The sequence below is a fragment of the Budorcas taxicolor genome, chromosome 5 (assembly GCF_023091745.1).
Source record: "Budorcas taxicolor isolate Tak-1 chromosome 5, Takin1.1, whole genome shotgun sequence".
Taxonomy (NCBI): domain Eukaryota; kingdom Metazoa; phylum Chordata; class Mammalia; order Artiodactyla; family Bovidae; genus Budorcas; species Budorcas taxicolor.
The window spans coordinates 120,902,813-120,918,274 of NC_068914.1; the positions used below are offsets into that span (position 1 = coordinate 120,902,813).

General features: G+C 38.2%; 1 protein-coding gene across 1 annotated transcript in view; it reads right to left on the reverse strand.

Annotated features, from left to right (window-relative positions):
* The window catches only part of FGD4 (FYVE, RhoGEF and PH domain containing 4), a 232,883-nt gene that overhangs the window by 56,473 nt on the left and 160,948 nt on the right, over nt 1-15,462 (reverse strand). The window contains exons 3-4 of the mRNA XM_052640307.1: nt 8,246-8,426; nt 2,782-3,286 (exon numbers count right to left, since the gene is read on the reverse strand). Of these exons, the coding sequence (XP_052496267.1) occupies nt 2,782-3,286; nt 8,246-8,426 (686 nt within the window). The remainder of the gene's footprint in view (nt 1-2,781; nt 3,287-8,245; nt 8,427-15,462) is intronic.

Sequence of the window (15,462 nt, forward strand, 5' to 3'; positions counted from 1 at the left end):
ATAACTGATTCAATTTGCTGTACAGCAGACACGAACACTTCCCAGGTGTGCCAATGGTAAAGAATGCATCTGCCAATGCAGGAGACATGAGAGAAGTGGGTTTGATCCCTGGGTCAGGAAGATGCCCTGGAAAAGGAAACGGCAACCCACCTCAGTATTCTTGCCTGGAGAATCTCACGGACAGAGGAGCCTGGCGGGCTACGGTCCATGGGGTTGCAGAGTCAGATATGACTGAAACAACTTATTGTTAGAATCAGGAATGAACACAACCTTGTAAAGCCACTATGTGCTTAGCTGCTCAGTCGTGTCTGACTCTTTGTGACCCCATGGGCTGTAGCCTGCCAGTCTCCTCTGTCCATGGGGATCCTCCAGGCAAGAATACTGGAGTGGCTTGCCATGCCATTCTCCAGGAAAGCAATGATACTTCAATTAAAAAAAAAAAATTCCTGGTTCCAATTGTTTGGTCCATAATACACTACTAACCAAAAAATTTTTTAATTTTACTTTTAAAATTGTGGTAAAATACACTTAACATAAAATGTATCCTCCTAACACTGCTAACATTTATCTTTGCATTTTGGAACAAGGAAAGGCAATGTAACAAGCACTAGAGCAACAAAGGAGAACACATGGTCACCATGTAGAAATTAAATCCTAATAGCCCTTTTTAGATGGGGAACTCATGTAGTATTTGGATCAATAGCTCTGAAGAAAAAATTTAATGTTTCTTCCTACATATAGCATGTGCCAACTATTGCTTAAATGCCCATTAGGAGAAAGATCAGATGTACATGTTTCACTAATGTAATAGGAAGCCCTATTAAGTCTTTCCCAAACCATGTAAGAAACATCTATGAAAATGTATATATACATAATAATATATGACAGGGGGAAAAAAGTAGTATCCAGCAACCACAGACATCATCACCAATTAAAATATTTCCCTTAATAAAAACAGTTCTTGCTGTTTTGCTGATACTTTCTGGTGGCACCATCCCAACTGTAAAATGACAGATTGAGCCTTGAGTTCTTTGGTTCTAAAATTCTCTTCCATTCAAAGTAATTTAAGCACAGAGACACTAAAATCTACTACTATACTGAGATGTAAAGAGATTCACTTTGTATGGTCCTGTTTCTTTAATGTTTCAGATATTGTTACCAAGGATGACTCACTTTCTCCCACCCACTTCCTTATTTAAACTTTCTCTGATTCAGGGTCAGCATTTAAAATTAAACCTCTAGCATTTTACCTATTTGTGACATTTTTCAGGGTCACTGTGAATTGAACTATAAGACAGATTTCACTTTAAAGTTCTGAACACATCAATCAATCATTTTTACTCTAATATTTTAGTATCAGTCTTTTTGAATTTTTGCCTATGGTAGTGCCACTTAAGACACTGCTGCTGCTAAGTCACTTCAGTCGTGTCCAACTCTGTGCGACCCCATAGACTGAAGCCCACCAGGCTCCCCCGTCCCTGGAATTCTCCAGGCAAGAACACTGGAGTGGGTTGCCATTTCCTTCTCCAATGCATGAAAGTGAAAAGTGAAAGTGAAGCCACTCAGTCGTATCTGACTTGTAGCGACCCCATGGACTGCAGCCTACCAGGCTCCTCCGTCCATGGGATTTTCCAGGCAAAAGTACTGGAGTAGGGTGCCATTGCCTTCTCCAACTTAAGACACGGTATCATAAAAAATAGTTCTAAACAGATTTAGGACTTGGATTTGTCATTTACAAATTTTCCTATAATTGTCCAATTTTTAATTCTCAACTCTCCTACCCAGATTATTATTTATAACCAATAAGAGAGACTAAACAATGGAAACCTTTTTTCCTTGTCTTCAGAATTATAAACAACTCTCCACTCCAGGGAACTCTATAATAATGCTGATATGGCATCTCTGATCCAAGAAATTCCAAATGGAATTGGAATTTCAAATTCTGAATTATCAATATGTAAAAGCCATATTTATTGATCTTCCCAAAGCACTAAATTGACACAAATAAAGAATACAAATGCAGTGGTCTTATTACTGAAGTTGTATAAAAGTTTCTGCTGTAGTACAGGTAGGTTATGAATATTATTTCATCAGCAAATCAGCCCTTTATTAGCTTAGAAATGCCACTCAGGTGGTTTATCAAACTGCTGCTCTGTTTAGAAAGGAAGTGAACTTCTAGTTTGCCACAGTCCCACCTCTCTTTAGCCTATCACTCACGGCTGCTGCATTCACTGACATTTACTGCAATTAGGCATTTATGCTTGTGACTTCTTGAATCAGGACACAATATTGGCTTGAGAGTCAAGGCACAAGGTGTCTGGGCTTTTCCTGTGAGTCTGGAACATCATTTAAGCTTCCTGGGACTATTTTTTCTTCTATAAATGAACTACTGAACTAAGATGATTTTTAGGATTAAATAATTTCCTGTTACTCAGACCATAAATATTGGGGATGCAGCCCTGTGTTTATTATTAGGGATGCCCATATGTTTATGGGGAGCAATTTCTGATGTAAATATAAACACTATGGTTGTGGTTTTCCTCTATCAAAGTCTTTACACTGTTCTGAATCTTGAAATCATAATAGAGAGACCAACAAAAATTATATAGAAGAAAAAGTGAAGAGTCTCCTCAGAGAGTAGGGGAATCATGCATCAGCAGCTACAGCTTGAAAACTGCTGAACTGGTGGTGAGGGTGATCAGACTTATTCATCACATAAGTGGTATAAAACAGTTCAAACCGTAGTGGAATAGTTAGTGCTTCCTCCTACTTATGCTTTACCTTCATCTCATGGTGCTGGTCCAGCTGTTCCAGTTCTAGAGGGCTTTCCTCACTTTCCCTCTCTTGTACCTTGGCTTCTGTGTCTGTCCTTTCCTCTTCCAGGGGGAGCACAGGGCTGGCACGTAAAGTCCTGCAGCTACTGTCAGAAGCATCTTCATGACAGCTATTTGTTGTGGGTGATGCAGGGCCTGTGGTTGTTTCTTGTTTTTCTCCATTCACTAAACTTGTATTGGGCAAGGGTTCAGAAGTTTGAATAGGAGTATCTGGGCGAAGAATGGCCGCCTTGTCCTCCTCACATTCCGCCTGGTTTTGTGCTGCTACCATACCATTAGCCACGAAAGTCTGTTCACCCTGAGATTGATCTGTACCATTTCCCTGCTTCTGTGGTGAGTGCTGGGAGAGTTTCTGCTGAGGTGTGGCTGTCAATCCATGCCTTCCTGGGGTTCTAGGAGCATTTAAGTTCACAGCAGAATCTTTTTTCAAATCGCTGTAATTTGATAAAGTGCTAAAAGATAAAACACAAAGGAAGTATGAAAATGCTGGCACAGACAAGTTCTAGAATAAAAACAAATTTATTCCAGTTGTTTAGGGACATTTAGTGAAGATATCTGCCCCCCACTCTTGGTTTTAGAAACTTGGATAAAAAGTGGTAGAGTAGCTCTCAGTTGTTCAGGATGTTATCTACACTCAAATAAACATTTAAATAAAGATGATAAGCCTGAGCTTTACCTATAGGTTTGGAAACATTTCCTTGGGTTGTTTTTTAACATAGTTAATTAGTAAAGACTTAGATGTGAGAAATATATTTAATAAGGCCACCTTATCCCAAGATTTTTACTTTCTTAACATTTTAAAGACAAGTATAGTCAGCCCTCAATTAATGAACAGGTTAGAAACCAAAGATTATTTGTCTCTGGAAAGCAGATACATTTCTCAAAAACCTTACTGCACATGTTGCCACAGCATCCTAACTGGTCTTTCTGCTTCCACAGAGATGCCCTCCAGTTCCAGGTAGGTCACAGAACTCAATCTGTGAGTGAGGGCTTCCCCAAACACTTGAAGGTAAATCTGGCATCTTAATCACGGCCTACAAGATTCTGTATACCCTAGTCCCTACTAGCTCTGGCCTCATTAAATTCTGTTCTTGTTTCATTCACTGTGCTCTTATTATATTAGTCACTTTACTGTTCCCATACGCAATAAGCAAATGTGCATATCTAAGCTGTAATTCTCTCTGCCCAGGACAGTCTTCCCCAAGTCAGTAGTGTGGTTTGCTCCTTCCCATTATTCATGTTTCTGCTCAGATGTCACCTCAAAGAGGCTTAAGTTTAACTGCCAGTATATAGAAATGCTTCTGTGGAAATACTAATGTAGTACTTTATCTAGGATTCCAGGAAGGAAAAATATAAAATTCTGGACTTCAGTCTTGAAGAGATTCTTATAACCTAGTGAGGAGAAAAAATTAAAACAGACTAATACTCTGTGACGGTACAAATGTACCCATCTTGTTCTCTGCTTTATTCCCACCTCTTAGCATAGCACTTGGTATATGACAATGCTCAATAAAAAGTGGAGGAACAACAAGATCACTAATTGTGATGATGATCATAACAGTAATTCAATAATACCAACTAACATTTATTAAGTGCCAGAAACCACATTAGGCCCTTTACATAGATTATCTTGTTCCATATCATAAATAATTCCAAAGTAGGGACCCCACAATACAGGCTTAGAAACCTAGATAATGTGGCCAATGTAATGTGGCTAACAAACAGTAAGAGAGCAGTCAGAGAAGACAAAAAACACAGTGAGGTTTACTATCACAAGAAGGGAAGGAAAAATTTGGTAGGGGGTAAACGTCTTATAAAATTTGGAGGTTGTCCATAGACTTAGAAAACAAACCTATGGTCGCTGGGGGGAAGGGATAGTTAGGGATTTGGGGAAGGTCATGTACACACTGCTATATTTAAAATGGATAACCAACAAAGACCTATAGTACAGTACATGAAACTCTGCTCAATGTTATGTTCCAGCCTGGATGGGAGTAGGGTTTGGGGGAGAGTGGAGATATATATATATACATGGCTGAGGTACTCCACTGTTCATGTGAAACTACCACAACATTGCTCATCGGCTATACCATAATATGAAATATTTTTGGTGTTAAAAAAAAAAGTTGGAGGTTGCTAGTATAAGTAAATGTGACATCTTCCACTACTGGTGTCTGCCTTCTAGGAGCATATTCCTTAGGCCTAACTGAAAATGCTGGTTTAAAACTAAACATTCAAAAACCTGAGCTCATGGGATCCAGTCGCATCACTTCATGGCAAATAGATGGGGAAACAATAGAAACTGAAAGACTTTATTTTCTTGGGCTCCAAAATCACTGCAAATGGTGACTGCAGCCATGAAATAAAAAGATGCTTGCTCCTTGGAAGAAAAGCTATGACAAACCTAGACAGCATGTTACAAAGCAGAGACATTACTTTGTCAACAAAGGTCCCTATATTCAAAGCTATCATTTTTCCAGTAGCCATGTACAGATGTGCTAGTTGGACCATACAAAAGGCTGAGTGCAAAAGGACTGATGCTTTTGAACTGTGGTGTTGGAGAAGACTCTTGAGAGTCCCTTGGACTGCAAGGAGATCAAACCAGTCAACCCTAAAGGAAATCAGTCCTGAATATTTGTTGGAAGGACTGATGCTGAAGCTGCAATACTTTGGCCACCTGATGCGAAGAGTCGATTCATTAAAAAAGGCCCTGACACTGAGAAGGATTGAAGGCAGGAGGAGAAGGGGATGACAGAGGACAAGATGGTTGGATGGCATCACCGACTCAATGGACATGAGTTTTAACAAGCTCTGGGAGCTGGTGATGGACAGGGAAGCCTGGCGTGTTGCAGTCCATGGGGTCACAAAGAGTCAGAAACAACTGATGAACAACAAATTTCTCCAAAAGCCCTTCAAGATATGAATCATACTGTCCTTTACCTGGACACATTAGTGTCCAGCAACAAAAGGAAAGATCCTCAGAAGATCCTCCAAACCAAACTCTGGACTTACTTAGGAATTTTGGAAAGGACTACTGTGAACAAGAAGCAAGGATCTCCTGTAATAACTGACATCCAGAGGATATGCATGGGAGAGCCGGGTAGGATAAGGTGGGGAGGGAAGCCACACTACAGGTACATGAACCTCACTCAACAAGAAATAAAAACTTCCCATTCAAGTCCTATAGACATAATGCAACAGAAACCCCATCAGATACTTTTCAGGGCCTGTTCCTATGGGTAATACTTCATTAAAAACATATAATTTTTTTTGTACTGGCAGTGGATTTCTGCCACAAGTACATCCCTTCACCAGATTGACCCAAATGTTCACATTACAGCCTACCTGCTCTTAGAACAATTTTGCTTAAAATGTCATACATTATAGCATATCTTTCCTTAGAGCCAACCTTCAAGCTTTTCATCAAAAAAAGGCTTTGAATCTGTTAACTGTAAAAGAAAACTGATTTGGAAGAATATATTGAAAAAATAACCAATATGGAAAAACTGCACTTTTTGTGTATGGAGAGAAATAATACTGGGTTACCAAAACAGTGAGGAGTATTGACCGATTTGGGGCTTCCCAAAGTTATACCCAAATCTGAGGATACAGACTCTGGCATGTAATATGAATAGGGGTTGGGGCCCATTCCCCCCTTTTATTATGAAGTCACTGGACATGGACCTGGGAATCTGCAAACATGAGGCACATCACTTTGTGCTACAGGATCAACCTGCCACAGAAAACAACCTTTTCTAGTAAAGATTACTATAATTTAAGATAGCAAAGGTATTAAAAATCCTACCACAGAGAGTGAAATGTTGAAATTTAAATATTATGACAAGATTATGACATAACTGATCAAGAGCAAAAAAATTAAGACAGGCTTCTGAACTACTTTTCTCCAGAATTTGTTACTAAATATAGTCTCACAAATGAAGGACATTGCAGTTTTGCATTTGGTCACAATTTCTAGAAGCTGTTGAAAGTATTTTCAAGCTATGATTCACTACATAAATAAAAATGTGTCCTGCAAATAAAAAATGAAATCATCTAATGGATTACCATTCCCAAATATTACACTAGAATAAGTGGAAATATTTGGCTTCAAGGATGAAAGTGAAGTTAAATATATTGTTTAATTACATATAGACTTTTGACATATAATAAAATCTTTCTGATAAATTTAAAAAAATTCTATTTAAGTCAGTGATGGGAATTTTAAGAAAAAACAACTGAGAGTCATATAAGCAGAAAAGTAACTTATGTGAGTTTGTTTTTATCTTTAATCGAGAAACATACATTTAGCTACTTTTTTTAAACAGAGCTAAAGAATAAAAAATTATATCTAATAAATACACACAGAGATTTAACATAAATTTTGCTACTGCCAGTATCTCTTCACGAACCTAGAACAGTATAGGGGTATGGGGAGAGGGAAAACAGACTGAATGGATACAGATCTATACTAAATAAAATGGAATAGAAAGAAAAGATGGGACAGGCCCATAGAAGTTCATTCAAGCATACAAATGAGAAACAGACAGATATAACTTCCTGCCCTTCCAACCCAGATATCCAGTGACCAATGGAATGACCGACCACAAGAAGCAACAACACATGGAATGACGTACACAGACACAGAGGAAGCAAGGTGTACACAGTGCATGATGCCATGAGAAGGCTGGGGCAGAAAGCACTGCACGCAAATAAATATGATAAATGACAATTCATGTAGGGAAGACTGTTGTTCAGTCGCTAAGTTGTGTTCGACTCTTTGCAAACACATGGATTATAGCATGCCAGGCTCCTCTGTCCCCTTCATGGATCACAGCTTTGTTATAGCGAAAGGGCTTGTATAACTCAGTGAAGCTGTAAGTAAGTAAGTAAGTAAAGTCACTCAGTCGTGTCCGACTCTTTGTGACCCCGTGGACCGCAGCCCACCAGGCTCCTCAGTCCATGGGATTCTCCAGCCAAGAGTACTGGAGTGGGTTGCCATTTCCTTCTCCAGGGGATCTTCCTGACCCAGGGATCGAACCCAGGTCTCCCGCATTGGAGGCAGACGCTTTAACCTCTGAGCCACCGGGGAAGCCCAATGAAGCTATGAGCCATGCCATACAGGGCAACCCAAGACAGACAGGTCATAGTGAAGAATTCCGACAATTTACACTGGAGAAGGAAATGGCAACCCACTTCAGTATTCTTGTCTGGAAAACCCCATGGACAGTATGAAAAGACAAAAAGGGCAAGATTCGCATTTTAAAAATTCACTCTTTCTAAAGGCCTACCACATCTAATGGAATAAAAAACTTAATATTTTTATTTTTAAATCTACATCTGTATCATACACTTTTTTCAAAAATCAGCTTTAGTCTCCCCTCAGCCTTCTCCCATTGTAAGTTAGCTCTTACCTGCCTCCTTCAAAGCGACTGATGAGATCTGATATCTTACTGGGTTTTTCCTTTGAGACACAAGCAGAGGCAGGTTTAACTTCCTCCATCCTTGGTTTTGCACTAGATAAAGCTTTATGCCTAGGAGTTTGGTGTATACTGGTCGAAGGTAAATTCTGCAGGTGTAGTGGCTTTGGAGGCACTGTAGAAAAAAAATTCATAGAATTCAGTATTTCACTGATATCTGTTCCTAAGCAAAAAATCCTAGTGTTCTTGGTGCAAAAATCTTTACCATTACCAAATCTTTGTCAAGAGATCTGTCAAATTTGGGCTGAACCTTAACCAAGATACCTTTATCTATCTTGGACACTTGTTCTGTGTCCTGTAGAAGTCCAATATCCAAGAGTCAAGAGGTTATTTTAATTTTAAGTGATTTTAAAATATGGCTTTAGTAAACATCTATGGATCTACATATGACTAAGGCATGCCAAACTCTACTAGAGATGACATAGCAGTTTTTCATCTAAACAGAGAAAGTTCTAAATTTGCAATGAATTCCAAATATACATTGCTTGCTATATAAAAGAGATTTTCTAATAATTAGAGTGATAAAAGACATATTAAAATCCAGAGGTAGTAGGTTAGATATAAAGCCAACAAAAACAACAACAACAAATGATATTAATATAATGTTGCATTACTTAGAGCATCTTCTCAGTTAAGAAAAGCACTGTATCTCATTTGATCTTAGATGAATTTTTTTCTTTACAGACCTCTGAGATAGATCATTATTTGCCTCCTATGTCTATGAAGGCTTAGAGAGCTTAAGTGATTATTGGCCTGGAGTAACAAGCCTGATCAGATTTTATAACTGGTACCCAGACTCTAGCTTCTTCCATCATTAGCACTGCTTCTCATCATAAATCTGCAAAAGGTGGTTACAGAATTTAGACTGCTACATTAATAGTTGCCTAGTATTAATACACCACATATAATTTGCTTACTAATAAGTCTTCCACTCAACAGAATATGAACAGATCATTTCCAAAATACTAAAATCTACCGGTTTTCTCTAATAGATGAGAAATTCTGTATCTGAGAAAACATAATATGCCATAAACTCTTAATCAGTACAAGAATTACTTCAATTCTGAAAACCAGTACAGTATCATTTTTCTCTTCAATTAACATTCTGGGTAAAATAATATATAACTATATATGTTTCAATAAATCAAATAGAAATCATCTCCATTTTTTTTTAATCCTTTTCCTAACTTCCTGAAAATGGGTGGAGAATCATGTCTTCTTCTAACTACATGCCCCTTTTCCTGGAGCTGGTTACCCTGGTTTTCAGTAATCTTATCTCTTTTATAAACTCAGCAAGCTGACAGTTGTCTGATGCTTACTGGCCTAGATTTCATCATTTCTGTTTCAGTAATCAATCCTTACAGAGAGGAGGGAAAACATATATATAACACAATGTGCTATAGGTATAACAATCTACCTCTTTCTCTGCCAACACAAACAGGAAAAAATGACATGCTTCTTTTTATGAAAATGATACCATTTTCTAAGATATAATAATATTTGGGGGTGGAAAGAATAGTATAGTAACTATTGAGAAGGAAGGGGCCTAAGCAAGTGTGATATTGGTTCATTTTAAGGAAAATTTTTCTGTGTAGAAAAAATATAAACCAAAATAGTAAACCAGGACAATATTCCACCTCCCCACCAAATAGTTTTAACATTAGTAATGGTGACTGCAACCATAAAATTAAAAGATGCTTACTCCTTGGAAGAAAAGTTATGACCAACCTAGACAGCATATTCAAAAGCAGAGACATTACTTTGCCGACTAAGGTCTGACTAGTCAAGGCTATGGTTTTTCCTGTGGTCATGTATGGATGTGAGAGTTGGACTGTGAAGAAGGCTGAGCACCGAAGAATTGATGCTTTTGAACTGTGGTGTTGGAGAAGACTCTTGAGAGTCCCTTGGACTGCAAGGAGATCCAACCAGTCCATTCTAAAGGAGATCAGCCCTGGGATTTCTTTGGAGGGAATGATGCTGAAGCCGAAACTCCAGTACTTTGGCCACCTCATGCGAAGAGTTGACTCATTGGAAAAGACTCTGATGCTGGGAGGGATTGGGGGCAGTAGGAGAAAGGGACGACTGAGGATGAGATGGCTGGATGGCATCACGGACTCGATGGACATGAGTCTGGGTGAACTCCGGGAGTTGGTGATGGACAGGGAGGCCTGGCGTGCTGCGATTCATGGGGTCGCAAAGAGTTGGACACGACTGAGCGACTGAACTGAACTGAACTGAACTGAACTGAATAATTTCAGTACTCCTAACTAGAATATGCAAAGGAGGAAGTGAATGTGTTCTTTATCATTCTGCGTCTAAAGAATTATAAAATAACTCTTTCATCTATGGTTTACTCAGTGAACATACCTTCTTTGATACTTGTTGTTTAGTTGGTAACTCGTGTCTAACTCTGTGATCCCATGAACAGCAGTATGCCAGGCTTCTCTGTCTTCCACTGTCTCCCAGAGCAAGCTCAAATTCATGTCCATTGAGTCGGTGATGACATCCAATCATCTCAACCTCTGCCTACCTACTTCTTCTCTTGCCCTCAATCTTTCCCAGCATCAGGGTGTCTTCCAATGAGTCAGCTCCTCACATCAGGTGGCCAAAATATTAGAGCTTCAGCATTAGTCTTTTCAATGAATATTCAAGGCTGAATTACTTTACTTTAAGGTTGACTGCTTTGATCTCCTTTCTCTCCAAGGGACTCTCAAGAGTCTTCTCTAGCACCACAATTCGAATGCATCAGTTCTTCAGTGCTCAGCCTTCTTCATGGTCCAATTCTCATATCCATAGGTGACTACTGGAAAAACCATAGCTTTGACTGTAGAGCGTTATCTCTGCTTTTCAACACACTATGTTTGTCATAGCTTTTCTTCCAAGGAGCAAGCATCTTTTATTTTTGTGGCTGCAGTCACTATCTGCAGTGATTTTGGAGCCCAAGAAAAGAAAATCTGTCACTGTTTCCATTTTCCTCCCATCTATTTGCCATGAAGTGATGGAACTGGATGCGATGATCTTCGTTTTTTGAATGTTTAGCTTTAAGTCAGCCTTTTCACTTTCCTCTTTCACCTTCATCAAGAGGCTGTTTAGTTCATCTTTACTTTCTGCCAATAGACTGGTATCATCTGCACATAGGTTATTGATATTTCTCCAGGCAATCATGATCCCAGCTTGTGAGTCTTCTGGCCAGGCCTTTTGGATGATGTACTCTGCATATAAGTTAAATAAGCAGGGTAACAATACATAGCCTTGTCCTACTGTATATTTACTGATTTTGAACCAGTCCATTTTTCCATGTCTGGTTCTAACTATCCCTTCTTGTCCTGAATACAGGTTTCTCAGGAGACAGCTAAGGTAGTCTGGTATTCCTATCTCTTTAAGGATTTTCCACAGTTCACTGTGATCTACACAGTCAAAAGCTTTAAGTAGTCAATAAAATAGCAGTAGATGCTTTTTCGGAATTCCCTTGCTTTTTCTAGGATCCAACGGACATTGGCAATTTGATCTCTGGTTCCTCTGCCTTTTCTAAATCTAGTTTGTACACCTGGATGTTGTTGGTTCATGTACTATTAAAGGCTAGTTTGAAGGATTTTAAGCATTACTTTGCTAGCATGTGAAATGAGCTCAATTGTATGCAAGTTTTATATAACTAACAACTACAGAATAGGTTAAGCAATGTTTGGAGAGATCAGTAGTCTAGTCAAGGACATGGCAATGACATGCTGACTTTGAGGTCTCTCATTGATGATAAGTAAAATGGGCTCCATTAGAGTTAATTGTACAGATACTAAATAGAATGAAAAAAATTAAATTATTAAAAATTTCCAAATATGCAAAATAATTAGAATGAAAAAGAAAGTATTTGCCACTCTCAACTGAAAGAAAAATATACAACAGAAAAGTTGTGAGTTAAGTTTTATTCAGGGACCTTACTAAGGACTATAGCAGGGAGACAGCCTCTCAGTTAGATCTGAAGAACTGCTCCAAAGAGTTAAGGAAGGGGCCAAGATAAATATGAGCTTTTTTTTTGCTGGGAAAAATATGTAGTCAAGCACAAAAAGATTACTACTAATCGCAAAGAGTCAGACACGACTGAGCGACTGAACTGAACTGAACTGAATCACAAAGAACAGAAAGATACCTTAAGGTAATGAATTTTCCTCCGGGAACACATTCAGTGGGATATTAGCTTGATCCCTGTAGAACTGGAATGGCAGGTAACACTTTTTTCTCCTTTATACCAGTTTAAATTTGCAGATTACCAGTAGGTTTCTATTACTCTTATTTTACTTACTATGAAAAACAGCTGGCTATGTATTAATACATTATAAATTTATAACATACATTAAGAATGAAGCATTATATATAGAATTCAGCATTATACATAGAATGCTTTACTTTAGAAGCAGATGAAACTACTCAATTGAATAAATCAAATTATTTACTTAAATTATTGAAACAATAATGTTACTTTCAAAGATGAAAAATTTTTAAACATTAAGGTTTAATGATTGAGAAGGGACAGTAATGTGGGCTTTATCAAAATAATTAACTATGTAGAATGTTGTGGATCAAAGTTCCTAAGAGAAAAACTATGACTATCTTTAACTGCTAAGGAAATTCTTTTGAGTTATGTCTAACATGGCAGAAAATAGGCCAATATTAGAAGTGGTGAACAAGAAAGACTTAGTAATTGGAGTTGCTCAGTAATTTGATTTACTAGTAGGACTGGTATGAAGTGAATAAGCAAGCCATTGTTTCCCAAGGCCTTAGGGTATTTTCTGAGGCAAAACAAACTCTAACTATTACCACTACATAATTACTACTAATAAAAGTTGTAAATATTCTCTCCTTTTAAAAATCACCATAATAAACTGCAGCCATGATATTATTAGCACTTCACATGACAAACAAACAAGTATGATTTAATTGGTGTGTGCGCGCTCAGATGCACCCAACTCATTGCTACCCTATAGGCTGTAGCCTGCCAGACTCCTCTGTCCATGGGATTTTTCAGGCAAGAATACTGGAGTGGGTTGCCATTTCCTCCTCCAGGGGATCTTTCCAACCCAGGGATTGAACCTCTATCTTCTGCATCTCCTGCATTGGGAGGCAGATTCTTTACCACTGAGCCACCTGGAAAGTCCAAGATTTAATTATGAGCTATTTTTAGGATCTAGATCACAGTTTCTCCAACTAATGCTATTTTAGGTCAGATCATTCTTTGTTAGTAGCGGTGGAAAAGGTTGACCTGTGCATTGTAGAATGTTGAGCAGCATCCCTATCCTCTACCTACTAGATGCCAGTAGCAAATCCCAAATGTGGCAAGCCAAAAAAAACGTCTCCAGATAATACCAGTGAGCACTGGGGTTGGTGCCACAGGCCTGCAAAATTATCTCCAGTTGAGAATTACTGACCTAGAATAAGAGTCTTCAACTGAAGTAAAATTACATAATGGCTCTTGAAGCCTTAGCAGCAGCATCACGCATAATTTATAAACAATTTGCCAGGAAGTGGGCATAAAGGTGTCAGTGTGATAATCCCTCAGTCTGAGCAGGAAGTCCCCATTGGTATCACCTTCATTTCTCAACCAACCTCAGTCACCCAAATGTTCTTAAGGATTTGGAGAAATTAAAAGTGGCTTCTCTCTGCTAAAGGGTGGGAAATACTATCAATCAGTCAAGTCAGTAAGATCTATATGGCAGCTGATCTGACAATATCAAGATATAGCCTCATTTTAGGACATTGGCCTCTATGTAGGGGCTTCCTAGGTGGCCCAGTGGTAAAAACTCTGCCACCAATGCAGGAGACTCGGGAGACGCTGGGTCAATCTCTGGGTAGGGAAGACCCCCTGAAGGAGGAAATGGTAACTCACTCCAGTATTCTTGCCTGAAAAATCCCATGGACAGAGAAGCCTGGCAGGTTGCAGTCCATCAAATCATAAAGAGTTGGTTCGGACATGACTGAGTGACATAGCACAACAGTCTCTATATGTCATTCATTCCAGGTTTTAAACAAAGAACAGCAGAAACAAAGTAAAAGAAACATGGTGATGGAGCAAGATTCACTCAGTGATGGAGCAAGGTTCACTCAGTGAGTATTACTGAAGGCCTGCTACACTGTGTGTGAGATACAGGGAACACAGTAGTGTAAAAAGCAGAAAAAAACCCAAACATGGACAAGTTAAATAGTACACCAGTCTGTAATGAATGAGAAAAACCAAAGAAGAGATGATTAAATGTGAGATTTAAGGGGTGATAGTGGAGCTAGAAGTTTAGCTGGGGCAGGGAGCGGGTCAGGAAAGCGCCAAACAATGAGAATATTTTGGAAAAAAGTATACTCTATGTTGTTTATTTTATATCTGGAAATACTCTGTTATTATGCAAAAAATATATGTATATATAAAAATCCATATTCAAGATAGAAAGTAATCACATATGTTTAACTAGTAACACACAGACTTCAATAGAACTACAAGCAGCAAAGTCAGTGCTTTCTCCCTAAAGAGCAGGGTTATTTTGGCACACGGCAGCTCAGAAAGAACATGGCTATAATTAATCTCAATGAACTAAAAACAACGAAGTGATGCAATACATCTTTCTAAAACAGTCTTTATTAATAATTAAACTCTTGCTTTTCATCTTGGGAATTACATAAAATTAAATTGCATTTACTTCTTGTATTTTTTACTTTATTTGAGGTCAGCTTACAACTAATGAGCAAGGTGGCATTTTGTATTGTACAAATAAAATGGCTGTAATCATGATTAGAAAAATTTCTATTTTCATATTTACAATGTTATAAAGGAATATGGTCAAAGATTGAGGTTATAAACTCATCAATCAGTTATTCACTTGAATTTCCAATTATCTGACTTTGTTTGATAACCTGTATCTCATACCATCACCAATATAACTAGTAGTAAGAACAATAAGAAAAATCACCTGTGATTGAGAAGACTCCATTCTAACCTCCCTTTAAAGATCTCTTTCAGAAAAATTTAAAACAAGAACAAGAAAAGAGACCAAAAAAATACAAATAATCCAAACAGAAATTGATTTTTTCAAAATATAGTGATTCTGAAAATGCCTAGTGTTGTTTCCTGATTGAATGTTCAGCATTTGATATAAATGAAAATACATTTGAAA